This window comes from Phoenix dactylifera, chromosome 1 (genome assembly GCF_009389715.1).
Source record: "Phoenix dactylifera cultivar Barhee BC4 chromosome 1, palm_55x_up_171113_PBpolish2nd_filt_p, whole genome shotgun sequence".
In the NCBI taxonomy this organism is placed as follows: Eukaryota; Viridiplantae; Streptophyta; class Magnoliopsida; order Arecales; family Arecaceae; genus Phoenix; species Phoenix dactylifera.
This window is the reverse complement of record NC_052392.1, coordinates 40,788,303-40,814,151: the sequence shown is the minus strand read 5'-3', so window position 1 is coordinate 40,814,151 and position 25,849 is coordinate 40,788,303. Positions and strand designations below refer to the sequence as shown.

Below are 25,849 nucleotides of genomic sequence, written 5' to 3'. Positions count from 1 at the left end.
AATAGTTTACTAATATATTTTTGATTTGTGCAAGGTCTTATATTGCTGTAAATTTTTTTGATAATGGATAAACAATTGTTTTGATTAGTGAAGTAACAATAATTAGTACTCGTTTAGTGAAGTAACAATAATCAGCACCCGTATTTTGATACAAATATATACAATTTGGCATGGACTTGAGGGTATGTTCACTATACATGTCTTGTATCTGTATTAAGTCCTTCAAAATTCCCTTCTTTGCTGCAGGAATGGTGCCTTTTCTTTTCTTATCCATAACTATGGGATTCGTGGAGACAAGTCTCTCTTAATTTATTGGTTTGAAGGCACTCGTGAAAGTTTAAGAAGGTATTTTGATATTCGGAGGGATTTAATTAACTTTAGTGCATTGGTATTTTCACATTCATCATATTTGGCCTATTCTTTTGCTAGTGAAGTTGTTCAAATTGACAAGCATTATTAATTGAAAGAAAACTCTCACACCTAGTTGGTTTATATAATTACAAATTTAAGTAATATAAATATGAGATGGCAACAAAGGTAGGTCCTTTCAAGGAACCATGCCGATGAAGCAACATTTTCTAAATATTAACTAGTTTCGAAAAATATGAAATAGTGGGGTACACTCTTTACATGTTGCTGCAGATTCATCTGAATTCACTTATTGACGGGACTTACGAGATAAGTTATATGAAGAATGTAAGGCATATGGATTTTAGACATGGTGTTTATCACCAAGTCTGCTGAACTACTTGTTGTGAGATTGGTGACTCTGGTTATGGTGTTTGCACATATAGAGTGTCTCAAGGCCTGATTAAATGCTCTTATTGCAATTTATTTTGAGCCTTGATCAGGCATCCAAGGCTTTTAATATTGTGGTCGTGGGTTCGAGCCTTTGGTTGGATGCCAATTATTTAGTGGTTATATTCAGTTAGGGTGTACTTTCCTATGGTGAACTTTTCATTTCGTTATTTAAATAGTTAACTTTCCTTTTTGTTATTTTATTTAGAGTTATAATAAGATTGGACGATGGCATATGGAAAGGGGGAAGAAAAGGAAAAAATTATTATTGTACTACTTATAAATAACCCTAGGGTTCCTACCTGAGGTGTTAATTTCCTTGGAGTTATTTCGTTGTTTCTCTTTATTCTCTCTCTCCTTTTTTTTGGTTGATTTAGAGTTTGTGGATGGGCGTATGAAATATGTATCCTTAGAATGGCCATCCAACGTAGGGATGCCAATGGGTTAGGTCGGGTCGGATCGTATCGGGTCATGAGTAACCTCGACCCGACTTGATTTCTTGTTTGGGTCTTAATGTTGGACTCAGACATAACCCATTAGAAGATCGGGTCGGCTAGGTCAAGCTCGTGACTAAAATTTTTGACCTAACAGATCATTCAAGTCAGGTCAGGTCAGGTCCGTGTATAACCCGATCCCAACCTATATAGATAAGCTTCTTCTCTCAATCATCTGCATATAATGATTAAATTATTTCAGTTGCTAGATTTCGATATGAAGGTTGTAGATTTATCTTTATGAGAAATTAGGGCTACAAATGAGTCGGGTCGGGTCCTGAGTGACCCTTATCCGATATAGTTTCTTGTTCGGATCCTAATTTTGGACCCAGACCTGACCCGGTTGAAATTCAGGTCCGGTCGATGCCCGACCCCAATGGGTCATTCGGGTCGGGTCCCGGTCGGGTCGAGTTATTATTATTATTTTTTTTGAAGAAATAGTAATAGACATTTTAAACTCACCGGATGGTTTGAACCAAGGCTTTTTCTCCTTTGTACTTCGCAGTACTTTTCGACCGTTCATGGTTCTCATTCAATTTCAGATCAAACACGGAAAGAATGCTTAATAGCTTTCACTATAAGTACAGGCCATGAACACAAAGCAAAGTTAAACAGACTACGGATCTGTTGAGAACAATCGTATGTTGATATTTTTATCACCAGAAGCTCATGTCACCCTACTAATGATATCAGATATTCTTCTGCCAAATTAAAATGAATAATATGGGAAAATTGCGAAACTTCTTAAGCATAACAGTAGATTGTATAGATAATAGAACTGTTATCTGACAATGCAAGGATGCAAATGATTCTTGAACACACAGACATGCATAGCATCATTGCATACTTATATCAACACCTGCCACCATTAAAAAAGGGCTAAAAACCAATGAAGGGCATCCAGAGTAACACAGAAGGATGGCAGAAGGTAATAAACCTCAGCTTAGCCATCCAGCATTTGTAATGAGACCTCCATGTACTGACACTGTCCAAACATTAACCGCCTCTGGAATAAAATTTCTGAAAAACCGGTTGCCTGCAAGTGATTTACAAATAAAACAAGAGTAGTTTTAACAAAGTAAAGGTGTACGTGACTTAAAATATTTGCATGGTTTGTGCACTTTGGGGCATTTGCCATATAACCTGATTGTATGTAATAGAAATTGTATGAAGTATAAATTATGTGCCTATTGTTTTTTCAAGCTCTTTCTTTCTTGTATCTGTTATAACTGCTCTTGCATTTTTTAATTCATTTTGGGTTGTTAAATAGTTGACTTAGTCAATAAAGTAGTATGGTTTGCTAGTATATTTTTGATTTGTGCAAGGTCTTATATTGCTGTAAATTTTCTTGATAATGGATAAACAATGGTTTTGATTAGTGAAGTAACAATAATTAGTATTCGTTTAGTGAAATGGTGGTGCCTGCTGCTGAGTAAAATGGCATTGAAAATGTGAACATTGCTTTTAAGGGCCTTTAGGTAGTTTATCATGTTACATCCAAATAGCATGTTTAAAATGTGAATATTGCTCTCTGAAGTGCTGATAAAAGAGAAATTTGGACTAGATCCCTATCTTTAATTAATAGAAAAAAGCATGCCCTTGAAAATGTTGGAATTGAATGAGAGGTCCCTGTCTTGCCTACTATAGATTGTTTTGCTTGTGATTTCCAAACTAATCCCTGTCATCTCACAGGGAAAATGGTATATTATGAGTCTTTGAAGTGGACAAGTAAACAGTGTATGTAAGCTTAAGATAATATTCTGACCATTAAATGTAACCATCTTTCTTTTACTGAAGGATCATTCAACATTGTCGAGGCTGGAAAGAGGCACCTCTTGTTGGTTGAGAGTGAGTTGTGAATTCTGGTGATAAGGCGAATGATCTTTAATCTAAGATATGGGGAATATAGATCTGGATAGAGCTGTTATCGTTCTCAAATACCTTCTTGGCCATTACAGCGGCACCTGATTCCCATCTTGGGTAGCTCCTGCTTGAACTTTTTAATTTACTTCGAAATTTTCTGAAGCATTTGACCATTGAGTCTTTTATAGTGATATCACTTTCTTTAGTCTCTTGGCCATTGGTTAACGATAACTAACATGTCCTTTGAGAAGTTTTTATTGAATTACTTATTTGACCATTGATCACCTTACAGAGTCAGACCCTTTTTAGATATTCAAATGAAAGTGAATTTTGGAAGGTCTACATTCAGCTATGGTTATTCTTTCTTTGGTTCCAATCTTTCTAAATGGACACACTTATTTGGCATTCAACTGGTGGCTTTCCAACTCTCCTTTGTGTCCATTTGAAACTTTAAGGGCATCCTTTCATTCTCTATATAAACGGTTGGGACAAACCTTTGGGAGATGGGAGAATGCATCCACGTATATACTCTCCTTCCCACTTGCAAAAGCATAATTTGTGTTAATCTTTTCAATTTGTTTAATTATTTTGAGTTTTTTTGGACAGTTTGTGAGTGACGAGAGGCTTGCAGTTCGAAGTGTTCCCCATCTATGGGCATGCATGCAGGAGGGTATGGTTGCGTCTAGTGAATACATGAATGCAAAATCTTGTGCACCATGAGGGACTTAAACTACTCAAAGGGCAGCTTCATAAATGAGCCTCCATAACCTAGATTGCTTCCATAGCCTCTTCTTTCTTTCTTTATTTATTTATCATATTCTTTGAATGTCATTCTGGTCTATTCTTTTTTTCTGAAATCTTACCAATCTCGACTATCCTCGGTGACCCCCACCTCTCCCTCTCCTTCTCCCTCAAGTCCGGCCTCGTTGCTCTGTTACAAAACAAGCTCCCCTCGCCGAAACCTCCTCCTGGCCTATGCTAAAAAAAACTACGGAGGAGGGACATACCTTGGGATGCCGAAGAATGGGGAGAAGGAGATCCGCAGAATGGGAAGCCGGAAGTCGGGAGATCTAGGGCACCGGGCACGGAAGCGGTATCCTCTTCTCCGGAGGATTCTTTGTCGCAGCTCAAGATCTAGGGCACGGCCGCACGAGAGCGAAAAAGGAAGGCAGGATTCAGGATCGAAGATTTATATAGCACCGAGCCCGCTGCTGCGGCTCGTGGGCCCGTGTCTAAAAAAAAAGTGACCCAAAAAAAATGGGTCGGGTCGGGGTCTCGGGTCGAGATTGGATGGACCTGACCCGATCCGAAAAATAGAAGGGGTCTAAATTTTGGACCTGACTCTTCCCTGCGGGCCCTGACCCGACCCATTTGCAGCCCTATGAGAAATATTAACATTTGAGAAGTGAATAAATATTTCAACTGCAATACTCATATCAAATGACTCTGATGAATTTTCACCATAAAAATATTTAATAAGTACATTTAAACAACACATAGTTCTTTATATTCAGTTAGGGTGTACTTTCCTATGGTGAACTTTTCATTTTATTATTTTAATAGTTATTTTTTTTTTTGTTATTTTAGTTAGAGTTATAATAAGATTGGAGCTTGGCATATGGAAAGGGGGCAGAAAAGGAAAGGATTCTTATTGTACTACGTATAAATGCCCTTAGGGTTCCTATTCTGTATCCTTAGAATGGCCATCTAAAGTAGGGATGCAAATAAGGCGAGTCGGATTGGATCGGTCATCAGTGACCTCGACTCAATTCGATTTTTTGTTTGGGTCCTAATGTTGGACTCGGACCTAGCTCATTAGAAGATCGAGTCGGCTCAGTCAGGTCCGCGACTAAAGTTTTTAACCCAACAGATTATTCGAGTTGGGTCAAGTCGAGTCCGTGTATAACCCGATCCCAACCTAAAAATACTATAGTACAATATATGCTACTATAGTATAGTACAGTATATGCTAGTATAGTATAGTATATAATTTTATACTATAGAATATACTAGTATAGTATAGTATATACTAGTTTAGTATGGTATAGTATATACTAGTATAATATAGTATATACCAGTGTAGTATAGTATAGTATAGTATGTACTAGTATAGTATGTGTTAATATAGTATAGTATGTACTATATGGGTATAGTATAGTATAGCATATATTGGTATATAGTATACGGGTATAGCCTATATCGATATACCATATATCGGTATACAATATACGGATATAGCCTATATCGGTATAGCATATACCGGTATGCAATATATGGGTATATACTAGTGTGTGGATATATATATATACACATACACACACACATACATACATACATGTGTGTGTGTGTGTGTATATATATATATATCTACTAGGATGATGCACGGGAAATGGTCGGGATAGCTCAGTTGGTAGAACAGAGGACTGAAAATCCTCGTGTCACCAGTTCAAATCTGGTTCCTGATACATGAATAATATATCGGATAGATATTCATACAAATTAAAAGAGAAAGATCAGGATATATATTCGTTAATAGTCAAGAGCATGATATATGCTTATTCATCTAGCATTTAGATATATACCTCCATTTTTAGAGATGGGTAAAAAATATATGTATGGTTATGGTAAAGAACTAAAGTGGGATTATGTTCTATTTTTTTTGTTTCTTTTTTCTTTCTTGTTTGCTCATATTGTGCTTTCTCTCACTCAAAAAAGAGTGTTTAGTTTTCATAGATATATACATACATATATACATACATATATAGATATGTATATCTCTACGTCTATATATGTACAAGCATATATATATATATATATATATATATATATATATATATATATATATATATATATATATATATATATATATATGCTTGAGTCCTGCGTTATTTAAATGATTGACTACCTACCTCAAATGAAATGGATTAATTATGTGCAAATACACTAATTACAAATTTAAGGACAAAAGCATTAAGGCATAAGACCAACTACAAATAATTATTTTAGATGAGAATGATTAATTGTGAGTTACAATTTAATCCACTTATAATACTTTTAGGGATGACTTACTTTAGTTGTGCCATGTTTTAGTGCTGAGTATTTTGCTATGGTACTACTATTGAATTTTGCTACATAGAGTAATATTAAGAAATGGATTGGTTGTCTCCGTAGGAAAAATATAGTTATTTTAAATGGAGATTCAATTTTTAGGATTTAAGATTAAGTATGATCAAATTGCCCCAATCTACAGAGTTATCCAATTTATTGATAAATTTTCTGATGAAATTAAAGGCAAATCGAGTCGACCCAAGCAAACTTGAGTTGACCCTAATGACGAATTGACCCCACAATAACCATAGGTGAAAGGCAAAGTGTAGTAAAAACAAGCATTTTCTTGAGTCAACTTCCGAAGTAGTCTAGTCGACCCCAAAATAGCTGCAGACGAAATGCAAAAACTAATGAAAATCAGCCCTCTCACGAGTCGAGCCTAGTGAATCATGTGTCGACCTCAAGCAAACTTGAGTCAGTCCCAAAGATAGCTTCTGGCAAATGAGATTGCTTAGGCAAATATGTTGAATGGACCTTTAATAGCTCGGAACATCTGGGCTCTACTTTTGCTCGTGGACCGTCTCGTACGGTGTTCTTCACCTAGGAGGCCCCACCTCCAAGTTTCTCAAAGTCAACTTCAACGGATGCATACTGGATGGTTGTAGGAGGAGAGGTGTTGGCTTTATCATCAGGGGTCCAGATTCCAGGGTGGGGGCTGCCAGATCTTCAACAACTCGGTTCTAAGGGCTAAGTTGAGGGCGGCCTGGGCCTACTTGGGTTATGCTTGGCGAGCACTGTAAGCTGGAGCTGTCCTGCTTGAGGGCAATTCAACGACGATTATTAGGTGGATCCAGCGGAGTTCGAGCAGTGTGGGTGACTACCACCTGCTTCTCAGAGACATCCGAGCCATGGTTTGTGATGGGATAGCCTTTTAGACGAAGCATGTACACAGAGGCCAACGGAGCTACAGATTGGATGGTATCATATGTGGCCAACTACTCCAAGAATATTATGTGGGTGGAAAAGAGGGAGTTACCCAATGCGCTTCGGAAGCTATTGTTTGACTTTTTTTTATTGTATTCGTACCCTGATACATCCAGTTTAGCAAAAAAGAAAAAAAAAATATTCTTTATTTCCTATTACTTACTATTAAACTCGCTAAAGAAAGTACTAATAGAACATTGCATGGGCCCATGCATAAACATTTGGCAAATTCCTCAAAACTCCTAAGAGCTATATGAAAGCGACATGGCTTTGTTAAACCATGGAGAAGCCTAATACCCAAGATCCCTTGGCCTAGCAAAAATTCACCAAAAATATTTTTCTTTCCCCTAAATTATATAGCTCATCCGTCCAAGGACATTCTTCGTGTTAAGACTAATTGAAGCTACGCATTTGACTCTTCAAAACGGATATCATCCCACAATTCCCGGTAAAAAACCTAGCTGATTTGAAGAAGAAAGAATAACGAGAAAAAAGAAAGGCACTTTTACATGATTGTATATAAAACTATAAATACTGTTAACTTTAAAGAATATCATGCATGCAAAATAGAATGATTTAGAGCTTCTATCATGCAAAGTCCAACTGGTGGAAAAAATATGAGAGAATAGGATCCAAATTTTGAATTTTTTGGATTCAATTTTTGAATTATCTTATCTTGATCCAGCTCTGTTTCCTGAACTATCACTTGAAAGAAACAGAATTTTCAAATCTTGATCCAACTCGGTTTTCTTATCAGTCACTGAGAATTAGAATTCCAAATTTTGGAAATTGAGTTTTTAATCCTTGAATTTGTTTTTGAATTCTCGAATCTTGATCCAGCTTGTTTTCTTTTCAGCAGAGGGTTTTAATTCACGAAAGACAGACAGACAGACAGAGACCAGTATCGTACAGCATCAGCCAACGGAAGAAAAAGAGAAGCAATGTTTTCAGCTGTACTTGCTACAAGAGTAGATTGTAACTTCATTCATATAAGACCTAAAAAAAAGGAAAAAGGGGAAAACGAAAGCAAACCAAAACCATAGCAAAGAAAAAAAAGGCGAATGGGAAAGAGTAGAGCAGAGCAGAGCCGTCACCGCCATCGCCATAGCGGTCGCACCATCGATCAAAGTCGAACGCACTGCCTGCCTGCAGTCTGTCTAATAATCTATGTATTATTATTCAGAGCGGGCGGCGAACCACTCGACCTTGGCGTCGCCGTTGAGGTTGATCCCGACCATGGCCTCTCCGAGGCCACAGGAGACCTCGGCTAGGATGTCGGGGTCGCTGTAGTGGGTGATGGCCTGGACGATGGCGCGGGCGCGCCGAGGCGGGTCGCCGCTCTTAAAGATGCCAGAACCGACAAAGACGCCGTCGCAGCCGAGCTGCATCATGAGGGCGGCGTCGGCGGGGGTGGCTATGCCGCCGGCGGCGAAGTGGACGACGGGGAGGCGGCCGAGTTGCTTGGTCTGCATGACAAGGTCGTAGGGGGCGGCGGTGCGCTTGGCGAAGGTGAAGACCTCGTCGTCGTCCATGTTGCGGAGGGAGCGGATATCGCCCATGACGGAGCGGACGTGGCGGACAGCCTCGACGATGTTGCCGGTGCCGGCCTCGCCCTTGGTGCGGATCATGGCGGCGCCCTCGCGGATGCGGCGGAGGGCCTCGCCGAGGTCGCAGCAGCCGCACACGAAGGGGACGCGGAAGTTGTGCTTGTTGATATGGTGGGCGTCGTCGGCCGGGGTCAGCACCTCGCTCTCGTCCACGTAGTCCACGCCGATGGCCTCCAGGATCTGGGCCTCCACGAAGTGCCCGATGCGGGCCTTGGCCATCACCGGGATGGTCACCGCGCGCTTGATCTCCTTGATCAGCCCCGGGTCGCTCATACGGGCCACCCCGGCCCCAGCCCTGATGTCCGCCGGGACGCGCTCCAGGGCCATCACCGCGCACGCCCCGGCCTCCTCCGCCACACGTGCCTGCTCAGGGCTCACCACGTCCATGATCACCCCGCCCCGCAGCATCTGCGCCAGCCCTACCTTCACCGAGAACGTCGACGTCTTCTTCACCCCCGGCTCCGTCAGCGCTGACCCCCCGTCGTTCCCCCCGTACACTGTCACCACGCCGCTGTCCGACGACGACATCTTAGCCCCCGTCGAATGGATGGAATTGGGATTGGGATGGGAAACCCTAATATATCGGTGTATGGTGTTTGTAAATACCCGGCAATTACCAAGACAGAAATGGACAGGAGCGTTGTATGTAGAGAGAAGAGGGGAGCGTCGGCTGCGCCTTAATGTGGAAGGCACGACCACACGAGGGGGAGCGGCGAGAGGGGAAGGTGTGGAGCAGCGGCCGGCCCTAGTCCCACCGCGCCTTCTTCCCACGGCTGCACGATACAATGATTTTTTTCTGCAATCTTTCTAGCAAAATCGAGCCGTCCGTCCATTCAGGGATAGTGTCGTATGACCCACGGATGATTCCCTTCCCTCGTCGCATTAAATTATCATTAAAAAGCCGCCAAAAAGAAAAATCGGTGCACGTACCAAAGTCGTATACAACTGCCGGCATAAACTGTTACCATCAACCAAGAAAAAATCCTTGGGCTCTTCTTGGCCGCACGCCGGCTCCCAGTATAGAACAAAAATTATATAGGACGAAATAGTGAAATTTTTATTTTATCATATTTTCCTCTAACACCTATCAAAAAAAATTCCAAAAGAAAATAAGAATAAAACTCTATTATTAACAAAGTCTGTCACCCCTATAATTTTAAAAAAATAAAGCAACGCATGCCAAAAAAAAATTATTGTCCTTGAAGAGCCCGTCTGTATTTTTTTTCTAGTTTTTTTCATTTATCTTCTTTCTTATCAAGCCGCCTCTACTACCCATGAGATTTTTTTTTTAGTTATTTCTTCTTTTCTAAATTTATTCTTTTTTTTAGAATTTTTGCACCTAAGAGTTTATAGAATCTAAAAAATGATATATATATATATATATATATATATATATATATAATTTCTTATATTTGACAAAGCTAAAAAACTATGCATCAGTACCGATGAACACTATATTTTGAAAACTATGTACCGATGATCATATAGTATGTATTAGTAAAAATCATGCTTTAAAAATTGTGTATCAATTTAGCTAGAGGTGTGTATTCGATCACTGCTAGGTGTATATCATATAAACTTACAATATGCATCAGGAAGTCGACGAGTATATATCACCAGTCATGTAGTATATTTTGATGAATATAATGTTTTAGAAATTGTGTATTAATTTGCTCTGAGGTGTGTATTAGGTTGCTAAATAATTAATTTACTAAGTGTGTATTATGTAACTGTGGCAAAAATTGAAAATTTAAATTGGTTGTTGGATAGTGGTAAGTTTATATAAAATAAATGAATTGGTTATGAGTGACGCAGGCCATGACTGCTTTGGCATCTGGTTGAATCCATGATCTGATAGCACGTTGGATGTCGTCAAATACATCTGATGGAAAAAAACTCGCCATCAAAAGGACCTTGAGTATCAAGAGCATCCGCCAGCATAAGGGCTTCCAAAAGCGTACAAAAGCAATCTTAGGCCAACTTAACCTTATTTGAAAGTGAAATCATACACCACTTAAAAGAGTACTGACTATGCCAAGATATGTAGCATCCAAGTCTAAGCCAACTAAGGAATTGGGGAATCAAATGGCTCCCATACTACCATTAGAAGCAAATCGATGGCGACACTGTCCAAATCAATTCAACAACAGCCTCTCATCAAAATGAATTTCTCTAGAAATGCCCCTGGGCGAGCTATCCATTCGTCCCTGTAAGAGGCTTGGAACTATAAATGCCCTCCTATGCACTCAATTTTTTATATTAGAGGTTAATGAAGGTTTTCTTGAGTACACGTGAACTCATGATTAATCTTTTGCATAGTGGATTCTATGCAGACCTGGGTAAATTCTAGGTAACCTTGGTGGATTCTAAGGATCAGCGGATTTGGGTGGGTCAATCTAATGCGAGGGCCTTTTGGGCCAAAAATTGGGCTGGCTCGGACCCGATAGAGCCTCATTTGGAATCCTTGGTATCGGTAGTTGAGAGCCGTCGCATCCCTTGCTTCACAATTATTCTCCCCCGTCTCAACCGACCCCCTCCTGAAGCCTTCGTCATGGCCTTGCCAGTCCTTACCGAGGGGTGGCTGATAGTCTAGTTTGGGTGCCAACAAGATGGTCGCGGGTACGAGCCGGTAATCTCCACGCGCTGATTAGCAGGGAGCCGACTCGTCAGTTTGCGGGTGGGTGGATATGGAGACTGAGGATTCACCTCCGTGTAGCACTCTTCATCTGGAATGTGGCCTGGGGCTGCCTTCCGACCAGGAGCCGGCTAGTTCGGCGCGGTATGCGGATCTCTCAGTGCTGTGAGGTATGTGCAGATGTCGAGGAGACTACTGAGCATGTTTTTCTGTAGTGCCCAAGGGCTCGAGAGATATGGCGATGGTCACCGGTTCCACTACTTGACTCGGTGGGCTCGGCACAGGACCTGATTCATGTAATGAGAGATTCCATGCGGAGCCCCAGATATATGGGGGCGGGGATTCTTATGGCGTATTTGTCCTACCATATATGGTTGGACAAGAACGCTAGTCTGTTTGAGGGGAGGCGGTCGCCTTCGAGGATGGTGATAGATAGAGCATCACTGCAGGCGAGGGAGGTTATGGAGGCTGCCTCTATGTTTTCTTTTGAGATGGCTAGGGATATCTGGGGTACTATCCACGCTGGTTCAGCGCCTCGTTTTGCTTTTATTTCTTGGATACTCCCACCCCCTGACTATCTTAAAGTAAACTTTGATGGCAGTAGATCTGTGGATGGCGTGACCGGCGGGGTTGATTTTGTGATCAGGGATTGCCTTGGTAGGATGCTTGCTGCAGGAGGGCGACGCATGCCAAGGCTTACAGTAGTCGGGGAAGAGTTGCGTCGTCCTGGGCGGGTTTATCCTACGCCAGGCGGGCTCTGGGCACCGAGCAGGTGTACCTCGACGGGGACTCTACTTTGGTGATCGACTGGCTCCGGGGGTCAGACAGGTATGGTGATGGTCATCCTCTTATTCGGGAGACACGTAGGTTGTCTCAGATGATGGACGAGTTTCAGGCTGTACACATTTTCAGGGAGGCGAACCGGGCAGCAGACTGGGTTGCCTTCTTTGTAGCCCGACATTCCGAGAATTTTTTGCGGACGTTTGTATCAGACGCTCCTACTCCTTTGTCTTTATTGCTTTCTCGCGATTCGGCAGGTTGTACTCATGTTAGAACTATATGAAATGAGTGGCCATTTTTACCAAAAAAAAAAAAAAAAGCCCTTGTCATGGGCCCCGACGTGCACCAGCCCATTGTTTCCCCCATGCCACCAGCCGGACCGCCACTTCCATGTAGCAAATGGCGCATGAGAGCAAAAAATCATCTGAGTCCGCTGCCACCAGGCCATACACCTACACCGTACTCTCAGTCTCGTAAGTACGAATCAGATATTGGTATATCCATATTTATTCCTATATTTTTCAACAAAAATAGATATGGATATTAAATGAATATCAAAATTAATATCTATATTTGTTCAAATGTATACGAATACGAATAGAATATTAAGCATATCCATTTTGTTATAAACAGATATGGATACGAATTGGATATTAAACATATTTATATTTTCTTATCCGAATACAAATATAAATTTGATATTTTTTTAGATATTAATCAATTTCGAGCAAAATTCAAAGATGAAAACTAATAATAAAAACATGATCATAAAGAAAATATTCAATTAAAAAAATATAATTTTAATAAATATTTATCAATAATAAAAATTAATAATTTCGTAAAGGATATACCACTCTAAGTTGGTTGTCATCGAAGTAGACGAGACTTATGGCACCTCTAAGGCATCTCATGACTGTCGCCGATTGCAATCGCCGGGTGGAAACTACAAAATGGACGGGATCTTTAAAATCCAGTTATTTAAAGACGACGAAGAGAAAAAAGAGACGAAATGGATGTATGAGAGGTTTGAGCCTTTTAGGCATATAGGGTAATTCGAAAGATTTTATTCGAATTGGGTATTCCAGATTTGGTTTACTCTCTTAAGTGAAAGTTATCCGATATCTGGGTTTCTTTTAATTTAGGTTTGGTTCATCACTTAATTGGTTTCCTGATTTAATTTAACTTAAACTTCTTCTTTTCACTTGCCCTTAGTATATGAATATTCAGATCCAGAACCGAATTCGAAAAAATAGGAGTATCCATATTCTTATCTGTATCTGGAAAATTTTTGAACTGACTACCTGAATTTGTATTCGGATTCGATCAAACCAAAAAAATAGTATCCGAATCTAATCAGAATCGCATACGAAAATGGATACGGTCGGATATAATCCGACCCGCTTTCAGACGTACTACCCCGGCCATCAGGGACACTAGGGATGCAAAATGAACCAAGTAGCTTGCAATCTACTTGATCTAGACTCGAGTTCAAGTTGGACTCAACTCAACTATTACCAAGCTCGAGTCGCTTGAACAATTTTCTGAGTCGAGCTTGACTAACAAAATACTTGACTTGAAGGCTCACAAGCCTAGTCAAGTATATATATTTTTTATAATATTATATTTTTTATTTTATAATATAAAATATTAAATTAATATTTGAAAAAATAGAATATTGATATATCTTTTTATTTGAATTAACTCCTAAATTTTAACCATATTGTTTTAATTATGATTAAGGCTCGAATTCGAGCCTGAGAGTATAGCCCGGTTAATTTTCGAGTCGAGTCAAGTCAATTTCGAGTATTACTTTTGTTGATCGAGTTGAGTTCAAGCTTGGTTATCATGGCTTGATCAATCTTGAGTCGAATTTCGAACCTGAATATTTTAAATCAAGTCAAGCTCGAGCCTCTAGATACTTGACTTGGCTCAATTTAATTGCAACTCTAGGCACCGCTGCCACCTTCAGGTTCTACGTCCACCATGCACCAATAGCTTCCTAGAATGCCTTCTTAGCTCTATAGGTGAGCTTCATGAAGGTCGTCCAAGCCATTGAAACATCAACCAGGTATCTAATCACCTGCATTTAGGGCTGGAAGTGGGCCGGGCCGGGCCGGGCCACACCCCTACCCAAGCCCGGCCTGCAATTATTTTCCAGGCTTTGGGCCGGGCCGAAGCCCGAATAATTTTACGGAAACTCGGCCCGAGCCCGGCCCGAGCCCGTTTGGGCCAGCCCGTTTGAAATGAAAATCAAGAAAGAGCATATAATTCCTCCAAAAATCTTCAAAATTAAATAGAAATGGAGAAGAACAGGAGCAGAACTCGCTGATCCGAGAACCAATCAAGATCTTGATCGTTAAAAAAAATCTAAATCAAAATACCCTCCTTCGCGAGAGCTTCTTCACAAAGATTTTAACAACTGAGCCGAATCGCTCCACATAATCATCATCATCAAAATGATCAAAATAAAGCTCGAGATATCTCCAATCCAGACCAGCTAAAACTAGAAGAATAAAACAGAGCAAAGAAAAGCTCAAGATTTCCACAATGCAAACAGCTGAGAGCCAAAAACAAAAAGAAGAAGAAGAGGAGGAGGCATCACCGCTACATCGAAGAATCAAGAATCAAGAATCAAGAATCATAACCAGACCTGCCTGCTTCTTCTCGGTGGAGGTGCCACTGCGCTGGAGGATCTCGAGCTCGACGAGGCCGAGCGACATGAGCCCCAGTGTGAGCCCGGACATGATACCGGCGAAGAGAACTAGGAGGCATGAGATCCCCGTGTAGGCGTACCAATTCAGCGACCCGAACGAGATGTCCTCCCTCTCCAGCACCACCACCGTCCCCCATCCGCCGCCTCCACCGGCAACGCTGGCTCCCATCCCCGCCGATATCACCATCCTCGCCACCGCGAGGGCGCTCACCGCATGGTCGGGACTCGGGACTCCTCTTCACCACTTCGCCGAGCTTGGACGGTCGACGACCAGAGAAACCCTAGCTCTACGCCTCGTCGTCTCCACCGCTCGCCCGCGCCGCCTCTGCAAATCCCTCGGGCAAGCTGTTGGCAAATGGCAACTCGGTTTAGGCGTTTAGCCACGATTCAGGCCATTAGGGCATTCAGCAAACTGGCCCGCGATTCGGGCTGAAAGTGGGCTCGGGCTTGGACGGGCCCGGGCCGGGCCAATGAAATACCCGAGCCCGGCCGGAAATAGAAATGGGCTTAATCATTCAGCCCGAGCCCGGCCCGAAATGCAGTGAGCCTAGCCCATAGCTCGGCCCGCGGGCGGCCCGACCCGATGGGCTTCGGGCCGGCCCGAGCCCACTTCCAGCCCTACCCGCATTCTCTAAAACCCTTCTCCGTATCAAATCTCTAGGGTTTTCTCCTCTTACTCCAACCCAAACGAAACCCTAAAACCCTTATTCTCCCACAATCCCCCCACCCCCACCCCCATCCTTTTCCCTATCAAATCTCTTTTCTCCTCTTACTCTTAAGCCAAATAACCCAAATCAATTGTCAGGTCAAACTATATGACTTATCTAAGTCTTTGGGATAGACCTCAGGCCATATACTGAGCTGGCTCTAGGCTTGAATTTAGATTCGATTTTCAAGCCTGGTCCTAGCTTGGGCTTATGCCGATCTTGGGGTCGGGCTCCATAACTACTTGAGCCCAGTCCAAATTGTATACATGCCTTGATTTTGAGCCCAAGCCCAATCTGGAATTAGTAGAGGGTAGCTTGTAGCCCGACCTAATGCGTTGTAATGTAAATTAGGCCCACTTCTAGCCCTACATACTTGAGATCTTGAGCCTTTTTTATAAATGAGGAATCTTGGTCCTCTTGGAATTGGATGAATTAAGTAGAGAGCTATTTCTTAGCTTTTCTTATTTAGATCCGTCTAGAAATATGAGTCCAACTGTGTGCTATGCCATGTGTTAGCTTATGCTTGGCAAATGAGATTTAGCCGCATCAAATGTTATTCACAAATTATTCTTAGCTTTTTGTTGATGTAATTTATTTTTGCCTTAAGGTTGTAAAACTCTAATTGCTTCTAGCATAATTAAATTTTTGCTTAGTTTAGTCTCCCACTGTATCGTTTTGAAACTTGCGCAACGCCTCCCAATTTGCATCATGAGTTTGTATTTTCCAACACAATATTATATAAATAGGCAATCAATCTGAAGCAACAAAAGAAAGGGGAAAATCAATAATGATCAGGAGAGAAGATGAGGAGGCTAGAACAGAGGCAGCGTGGATTCCAAGATCTGGTGGTGGAATTGGAGAAAAACTCATTCATTTGCTCCCATTTTTTTCTTATTGCTGCTAGGTTCTCTTCCAGATTTGAATGCTAATTTTAAGAACATAATAGAGATATTTATATTCATGGGCATGTAAAGACTTGAATCTATAATCTATTATTATCACACAATCAATATATAATTTAATAACAAAAAATAAAAGAAATGAAAGATACCAATGCATGATTATTTGACAAGTTATCAACTATTATTTACATAGAAGTGGCGGTTAGTGGAACACCCCCAGCACGACGCATGATGGGAATTAAAAAACATTGGCGTTGTGGGATTGGTGAGAATATTGGGAACAATATTATTTTTGGGATGGGTGGGGAATAAGGACCTAACCCTTCGTATTCCATTTGTATTCTTATATTTTTACATTAAATAAACTAAAAGACGCACTCAAATAACTTGCTTTGGGTGAAATTCTAGAAGATAGCATTGAAATGAACTATATTTAGTGGTCAATACTCGGTTGATTCAAATGATTTGGACTTGGTTTCGAGTAACTTGGTGAATCAGCCGAGTCAAGGCTGATCCAAAACTTGAGTCTGCCATAAACCATCTCTTATTGAGTCGACTCGAAAACTTGACAAGTCGGGTTGAATACGCTGGGTTTCGAGTCGACGTGATGAGTTTATAGTCCGCATGGAGTTTTGCAAGTGCCGTCACGAATCGTGCATGTGCCCTGTTGTTATTTAATGCATGTGCACTAGGTGTCCGCGTGGAGTTTGACTAGTTTTTTTGAATAAAATATATAACCGTAATAAAATATTATTTATTAAATTTGATAAATTAGTTAACTTATCTAGGTCTGCGTTGGACATAGGACTCGACCCAGCCTGAGGCCACCCCCTGCGCAATCTGTAACCAGAGCTCCGCTTCGTTTCCATCTACGATAGCCAGTGGGTTGGTTCCATTGCAGCCCGAGCCGCTGCGTCCCGACGGGCGTAAACCTACGAGGCTTCTCACCCCGATACCGCCGTTATCAGTCTCATCCCGACCCCCTGCGTATACTTTCCTCTTCCTTCCCGTTCTCTTCGTCGTCGTCTGGGCTCCGGCGCTCCGATCATCTCTGGTTAGTTCTTTAACCTAACCCTAACCCTAACCCTAACCCTAACCCTAACCCTTGTTCTGATCTATCTTATCACTGGATCCTGGATCTACATATATATATATATATATATATATATATATATATATATATATATATATATATATATATATATATTGTTAAATTCATGCTGAATTTTGTTATTTGGTTCGATTTAAGCCTTCGATCTGTCCGCTTGCATGATGAGTTCACGTTATTTATGCCTGGATCTGTCTGTTGCTCAAAATCCGATGGGAAGCGGATCGGGATAAATATGTGGTGTGGAACGATGCACTTACGATGTATTAATTCATATCTCGAGACAATAGGTATAGAGATCGAGAACCAGGTTTAGAATGGGACGCCGAGATAAACCTTTCGAAAACCCCGTCCTAAAATCGATCTGGAGCAACGAAAAGAAAGGGAAAAGTCGATAATGATTGAGAGAGAGGATGAGGACGTCAGGCCGAATGCAGCGTGGCCTCCAAGATCTGGTGGTGGAATTGAAGAGGAATCTGGAACCAAGTTGGAGAACTTGGCAGCAATAAGAAAAATGGGGGGCAAAATGCAGGAGTTCTTTCTTTCCTTTCCTTTCCTTTCTTTCAATCATTCTTTTTAATGATTTCTATTTTTATTCCCCTTGAACCAGCTTCGCAATCTCTTTTCCGATTGTGTCTTACTCTGTCAATCTGGCTTTCTTAGTCTATTCCAAATTGCACAAATACCATTCACAATCTTTGACTGATAAATGGTTAATATGTTCAGATATTTGCTTATAATCAATAGTTATGTTAGGGTATGGATAGCACTAGTACAGACTCTTGTGAAAATTACGAGGAAAATAGCAAAATAAGGCCTTGTAGATAGGTATTGCAATTTGATCAATCACTAAGGTGCATAGCAATTGTTAAAGGTATCAAGAATTGACACAGTGTTCTACATTGGCTTCAGAAACCATCCAAAGATCAAGATTTTATTTTGGATGGTTTCGACTGATGTCCACCATCTGGAAATTATTGGTTGTTTAGTTTGTTGGTATAGGGTGGTACAGTAGACCATGTATTATTGTACCTGCTAGCTATCAAGCTCTACACTTTTCGAGTCAAAGTTCTAACGTTCCAAGTATCAAAACTAATCACTTTTGTGCAACTAATCTGTTGCTTGCTTTTGCCCTAATCGATGCTATTGCTTAGGTTTCCATACAACTTCTAATAGGTGCCATTTGATGCATGACTTCTAGAAGACACCCTAAGCCTAAATAACCTTTGCTCATTGTCACCATGTCCATGTTGTGTTGTAGCATGCTGGTTATATGCAATGATTTAACCATTGCTCAATTATTGCCCCAATCGGGTCACATTGTGGTGTGCTGCATATGGCAAATAACCTACCTAGCTCTTGCCCACTTCTCATAATAATTGGGTTAGATCATATTTTGTTGCCTTTAACATGGGATTAAGGGTGTAAAAGAGAAGAGCTTGATTGAGCTTGGGTTTGACCAAGTTTGGTTTGAGCTTGAAAGTTGATATCAATATTGATTTGAGCTTGAAAATTGATATCGATATTGATTTGTTTATCACATTTTCGAGCTCGATTTGAGCTTATTTTCAAACCAAGCTGAACACAAGCCTAACTGCTCAGCTCAAGAATTCTAACTTGAGCTAGAATCAATTTAGGCTTGAACCAATCTAAGTTCAAGCTGCAATTAAGCTTGATCCAAGATTGGTTCAAATCTAGATTAACATTTAATGGAATAAAAAATTAAAAAGAAATGTTCAAGCTTGAAATGATCTTAATATTATGGACCAGTGGATCTGAGATCCATCAATCATTTTCTGAACTTTATTTCTGTTTGTATTTGATCGAGCCAGCTTGTAATTAAGTCTACACTGAGCTTCTTTTGAGTCAAACCTAGCTGTTCAGATCGTTTAAGAACCCTAAGGGGATGCCCTAAAATTGATACATATCAAACTTTGATTGGTTCATAGTTTGACCTATTTTTGCAATGAGCTGTCAGCATCAATTGCCCGCCCTTCTAATCTGAACTTAGGACTGATATTGGCAATACTATAAAATAACCTAAATAGAAAACTAAAATAGGAATTTCAAAATGTTAACATTGGAAATAAAAGTTTGATAAAACAATAAAACTTAAGCAGAAGTAAAATGTAAAATCTTTGATCCTTAAAGGCTTAAACTATATAAACGGTAGCTTAATTTCCCAATTTTTCAACTCTGAAAGTGAGCTAATTAGATTCTTTCATTTAAAATATCTCTATAATAACCCCAATCTCTTTAAAAGGCTTAATGCATGCTAAACTTCAATAAAAAAGGGGATTCAAACATTGTTGGAAACCCACTTATGCTAACTTCCAGACCAACAAGCGAGGGAAAATCTGATTTGGTAAGGAAGAAAGTTATTATGAGTTTTTTGTCTTTTTAGAAATTATATTTTAGCTAAATTATCCCAAATCTAAAATTTTTAGTAGCCATGTGCATCTGCACGTGCATTATAACTGGTAAAGATAAATGTACAAATGTGATTCATTAATGTAAATTGATTAGCTATTTCTTATTATGTGAATTATTATATATGCTTGTACTTTTGGTTGACTTACCTTTCCTCTTTGTTTTGGAAAGGTACAATAAAGACTGGATACACATGCAAAAATGGAGGGGATATACCATTTCCCCCCCAAACTGAAATGATGGTGACATAACGGTTAAAAGATAATGGAGATAGAATTGGATCACATGGAAAGAAAAAAAAAACTCTTTAAGTCGTTTTCTGTTGGAGCATTATGGACAGAAGGTGACTTATTTAAGTATTAGAATGGGGTGTGGCTGGTGGGAATGGCAGTAAAACTACAATAAACCTATCCTCCATTTCTGGTGTAGATTTATTCCCCTTTATTAGCAATCGAGTTAAAAGTGAGAAAAAGTTAAGCATTAAATGCATACTGATCTTCTTGCAGTGCCTGCTTTACCCCCTGTTAAAGTTCTTATTGCTGGAATGTCCATTCAGAATGATAAGGGGGGTTGGCGGATCTAATTCCCACATGACCTTGAATTAAGTGCAAACTTGGCACTGGTTGTATAAGAAAAGTGAGATGTTAAAATTGTTAAAATTTGTTAAGGGAAAGAAATCTCATTGATATGGCATTCTTTTCTAGGATACATGTGGGAGATGCACTTGAAAGGCGTTCTCTGAACATGAACTGTTTATGGCTCATTTTTCTAGGAAATAAAAAAAATGGCTATCGAATTTGGTTAGAACGCATAAGGAAGATGTTTCTGAGAGATGAATTTTGAGTTAGACCATTTAAGATAGGTTTTCTTGGGAAGGAAATTTATTTGCAAGTAGGATTTCCTTGATTAGTTTTGATTGGATTTGTGAGATAGATGAGGTAGTTGGTTTAGGGGGGAGACAAAATATATAAGAAAAAACTATGCTAGAAGACATTAATTCTCATGTGAAGAACTCCTTGACATGAAATCTAAGGTGATTTGTGAATGAAAACTGTCAGATAGTATTTCCAGAACATTCCTAAAATTCAAGGTGTCCATTTTCAGTATAGTAAATGCACGATTTTCTCTTTGCCCTCGTTCCTTTTGGTTTACATTATTAGTACTTTTCTATCTTCATTTGGAAGGGGAATGGAGGAGCGCTATAGTGGTATTTGCAGGGAATATCATGATGGGAGAATAATTGAAAAAATTGTCATGCTCACGAAAACTAGAATATAAATGGGTTTGACATGAGGAAATTCTAAGATCATGTGTAAGGGTCATAAAACAGGTACAGGAATACGTAGATGAAGTGGGGAAAATATCACTTTTGGGGTGGGGGTGGGGTGGAATGGGTGGGAGGGCAATATCACTGTAAATCTTAGGAGTTTCAGGTCATGCCCCCCCTTGATCTGGCCATTCCCCATTTCTATTTTAGTATTCATCAATTGAAATAGTTTGACTTAGGTGTAGTCCATATAATGCCAAATAGTTCTCCTTATTTACCATTTTGGAAATGAAGAAATGTATCACTAGAGTTTACTCCCTCTGGGAGACTTGCTTTCTTTTTATTCTGTAATTTAATATGGGTATCAAATTTTCTGTAATTCATTAGTCTTCAACCCTGTAAACTTCTTTAATTTGTCTATCTTGCAGGTCAAACATGGTGTTTAAGCATAACAAACTGCCTTTCACTTATGTTGACCCTAACCAGCTGGCCTATGAAGACCTGAGACAATTGGATTATGATGGACAAGTTGCTTCTTTTGAGGAAATTTCTTCATCAAGGGGAATTCCTCAAAAGTCACTAACTTCAGGTAACTAAAACTAACATTTTCTTTGCAAGAGAGAGGGAATGATTAGCCTTTTTTTTTTTTCTAACTTCATTCTGATACAAAGATGGAGAAAGGGAGAAAGTCTTCACCAAAACTCAAGCCACCGAAACTCAAGAAGATGAATTGAGGCCCGGAAGTGATTCCAGTACTTTTATCTCAGTTGTCACAAACAAGGAGTATGAGAACAGAAATGCTGATTCTGCAAATGATACCTCTGAAAGTGCTCTTGGAGATACCTCCAGCATGTCATGGGTGACTGGCAGCACCAGTGAAGTTATCAGGTCAGAGCATAGCAAACGGCCTATGTGTGATAATGGAGCTTACCAAGTTGAAAACAAACGCCAAAAACAAACAGACCCAAATAAGCAATTGGATTCTTTTGCAGTAATTCCTTTTAGTTCCTGCAAGGAACTACCTACTTCAGGTATTTTTAGTGATGTTTGATTTTCTTGTATGATGTTTTATGCAGTCATACTTTTTTGAGGAAATTTATCCAGTCATATTTAAGATGGTAAATGGAGTGAAGAGAGGCTTATAACCGAAACCGTTACTTTCAGCTGCTGCTGACAGGGAATTAGAGAATGAAGAGGCTGCTGCTGTTCCCAAGGATCCTGCTAATAAGGAAACCAGCAAACAACTGCCATGGATTATATGCAGTAGAAGTGAAGAAGAAACAAATTTGGACTCAGGTGTTAGTGTCCATTTCTTTCCTAGTTGTTTCGAAGAATACCAAAGTGCAAATGGATTCCATCAAGTGGAAGAGATGTATTCACCCCTTTTTGATCACCCTTATCGAAAGCTTGTTGCTGTTGGACCAAATCATCAAGCTGATATTCCACAGTGGAGGTCACGAGAATTTAAAAATTCTTTTGGGGATTCAGATGATTGTGTTTCAGTACCTTTGACCTCTATGACGAGTTCATCAGTTCATCATATGATAGATGAAGATGATAGCAATAAATGGGTTGGAACTTGTGTGATGCCAATGCCCGATTCTGACTCTTTGGCTTCAGAAGTAAGGGCTGTGCACTGTAAGACAGATTGTAGCTGCCTGGATGAGGGTTCCATCCGATGTGTGAGACAGCATATTACAGAAGCAAGAGAAAAGCTTAAGAGAATGTTGGGAAAGCACAGGTTTGAAGAGTTAGGTTTATACAACATGGGTGAGGATGCCACTAAGAAATGGACCGAAGAGGAGGAACAGTTGTTCCAAGAAGTTGTCTTGTTGAATCCTGCATCATTATGTAAGAACTTTTGGGACCATCTATATCAGGTTCTTCCCTCTCGAAGCAGTAAAGAGCTAATCAGTTACTACTACAATGTATTCATGCTTCGGAAGAGGGCTGAGCAGAACAGGTTGGACCCATTGAATGTGGATAGTGACAATGATGAATGGCAAGAAAGTGATGATGGTGAGTTTGCAACAATGGAGGAGAATGAAGAAGATTCCGTAGTATCTCTTGCAAATCAAGGTGATCTTGCTTGTAATAAAGATGGCCCTGAAGAAACAGACATCAGTGAAGATATTGATGATGAAGATGAGTGTGACGACTATACCATTGCCGATAATAATGAGGAAGCGCTATGTGGTGTTTCTGAAGGATGCATCAGTAATAAATCAATTTTTTGTCCTACGGCACAGCTTATTGACAAGAAATTGCAGAATGGTGTGGAGCAAGATGTTCGCGGTGACTCATGCATGTCCTATGAGGGGCAACACAATGGGGCTGACTCCGGTGGTGGTGCAGCAGACAATCTTGACACACAGCATAGTCTGATTAAGGATCATGATCACCTGCTTGAGGAGTTCGGAAATGATGGTGGTATAAGTGTTGTGACAGATCATGGGTTCTTTGATGATCATTGTGACCCAAAAACATGGGATATGAATTATACCCATGGAGCAGAGAACGATGACTTTTTGTCAACATATAATGTGATTGAAGAAGTGTTTGGGAAGGGAGCTTGGGAGAATGATGCAAAGGGCAATCATGGTGTTATTCAGTCTTGACACCTGAGCATATTGTGCTATCTGGTGATGTATCTCACCACAATTAGCTTGGCTTATTGCCTTACAGTCTGAAGTTTATATTGGTTATACATGCTGGTTGGTTCAGTATAATAATCTTTCAGTGTACGTTATGGAGGAAGAATGACAGTTCTGCATTGTAAAGGTAGTTTCAAAATATGAAGTTGGTTGTAAATCCATGAGGGTCGTAAAGATTGCTTTCATGGTTTAGGTCATCTCAATTTTGTTTTTTATTATTATTTTTTTTTTAGGGCAACCTTCATCATGATAACCTTGTCTAGGAAAGGAGGAATATGTTCTTTAAAACTTCACAAAAGTTTTACAATCATCTCTGTTAAATTGAAGCTCATTTACAGAAATTTGTTATTACCAATTGCATTACTGTTACTTTTTACAAATGTTACATATTTTGTATTTCATAGCTGCAGTTGGAAGGGAGCTTTTTTTTTTGCCTTTTTGTGAGGATACATAAAAGAAACCTTCTCTAATGGGTACAAGCGAAGGACTAGAGGTTTCTTATCCATCTGGAATCTAATGTGTGGTTTCGTTAGTTTTATTTTCTGTTATTAGACATGTTTGCAATGGATTCTATCTGGTAATTCTCAACTGAGTTACTTGTGGTACTTTTGTGGCCACAGGTTTGCTGCAGAAGTTGCAAGACGGAAGAATTGTCTCTGTTTCTCTCTGTTCTTTTCTTTTTCCTATTTTTTTAAGAATACGAAGGACGGAGTTACTTGCTGATGGCACACCTCAGCTCATATAAGAAAAACAACAGCTAGAAGCGAGTAAACAAGACACGGGCTAACTGAAAACATCGGAAAGTCGCATGATTTGAAATAAAATCGTCAAAATCCTAGTTTTTTTCTTTCGGTCCCGTTAGGTAGGCTTTGACCAAAAAAAGTACTTTTCCGAGAGAAGACAAAAGCCATTGGCTGAACAACAGCCGGAAAAATCCTTAATTCGAAAGACGACAATCAAAGCATCACGAAACGGGTGAAATCAAAGGACATTACTTGAATGTTACTGCAGGTACATGTGAAGAAATGATGAAAAGGGCCATGTGTGCCAGAGAATCGGAGAAACTTCGGAACAAACAACTCCCCCCGAGCACCTACGATCCAACCAATTGGGAGAGAATCAATAGATTCTTTTTCGGGAGCGATTCATCCTTCCCGAACGCAGCATACAACTCTCCGTACCAAACATATGCGGATCAAATCACGATTTTATAATAAGAACAAGAAATCTTTCTCGATCAATCCCTTTGCCCCTCATTCTTCCGAAGTGTAACGACTAGCTGTCGGAATGGCGGATTCTTTTACCATTGAATAGATGTCTCTAGACCTGCGTTTCGGAAGCGCTCCTTGGGCGAATGCCTCTCTTCTATCTTTCTGGCCAGTCTGTGAGTCTCACTGATCAACGGGTGACCGTCTCCGTAGTGGTCTACTCTCCATATCCAATCGATCAGGGGTCTCCCTCGAGGTGGATCTTATCTGCTCGAAGAACTTTCCTCGCAAAGGTAATGCCCTTTCAGAAGACCTGAAGCTGTACCTCAATGACAGTCAGATTGAGGTTGCATCAAGCCCCTACCACTATCATCATATTATGGTGATCTTTGATCACAAAGCCCACTCCTCCATACACTCCATCCGCCGACATGTCGCCATCGAAATTGACTTTTAAATGAACAAGGGGTGGGGGCACTCATAAAAAAAAGGCAAACCTGGGTACTGTGAAAGTGAAACGGATATTCCAGATGTCTCTAGCCATCTCAAAGGATCTCGACGTGGTCATCGTGGTGATCTCCGCTGCATGATGAAAAATCCTGTTGACCCCCTAATGAATTTTGATGAATACAAAACACTAGAGTATAATTC

At 40.2% G+C, this 25,849-nt stretch overlaps 2 protein-coding genes, 1 long non-coding RNA gene and 1 other non-coding gene across 4 annotated transcripts; 3 read left to right on the top strand and 1 right to left on the bottom strand.

Moving 5' to 3' along the window:
• Positions 1–63: 63 nt before the first annotated feature.
• Positions 64–3,504, top strand: LOC120104172. Its single transcript, XR_005506639.1, has 2 exons — positions 64–345; positions 3,090–3,504. It is a non-coding gene; the product is annotated as an uncharacterized LOC120104172 (long non-coding RNA).
• A 2,043-nt stretch (positions 3,505–5,547) lies between these two features.
• Positions 5,548–5,620, top strand: TRNAF-GAA. The gene has a single exon. It is a non-coding gene; the product is annotated as a tRNA-Phe (tRNA).
• A 2,491-nt stretch (positions 5,621–8,111) lies between these two features.
• On the bottom strand, positions 8,112–9,827 carry LOC103697103 (probable pyridoxal 5'-phosphate synthase subunit PDX1.1). The gene has a single exon (XM_008778892.3). The coding sequence runs from the start codon at positions 9,320–9,322 to the stop codon at positions 8,363–8,365; it is 960 nt and encodes a 319-aa protein (XP_008777114.2). The 5' UTR covers positions 9,323–9,827; the 3' UTR covers positions 8,112–8,362.
• A 7,502-nt stretch (positions 9,828–17,329) lies between these two features.
• LOC120104171 lies at positions 17,330–24,359 on the top strand. The gene is made up of 4 exons (XM_039114783.1): positions 17,330–17,585; positions 21,765–21,925; positions 22,008–22,367; positions 22,501–24,359. The coding sequence occupies exons 2-4, from the start codon at positions 21,772–21,774 to the stop codon at positions 23,952–23,954; spliced, it is 1,968 nt and encodes a 655-aa protein (XP_038970711.1). The 5' UTR covers positions 17,330–17,585; positions 21,765–21,771; the 3' UTR covers positions 23,955–24,359.
• The last annotated feature ends 1,490 nt before the right edge of the window (positions 24,360–25,849 follow it).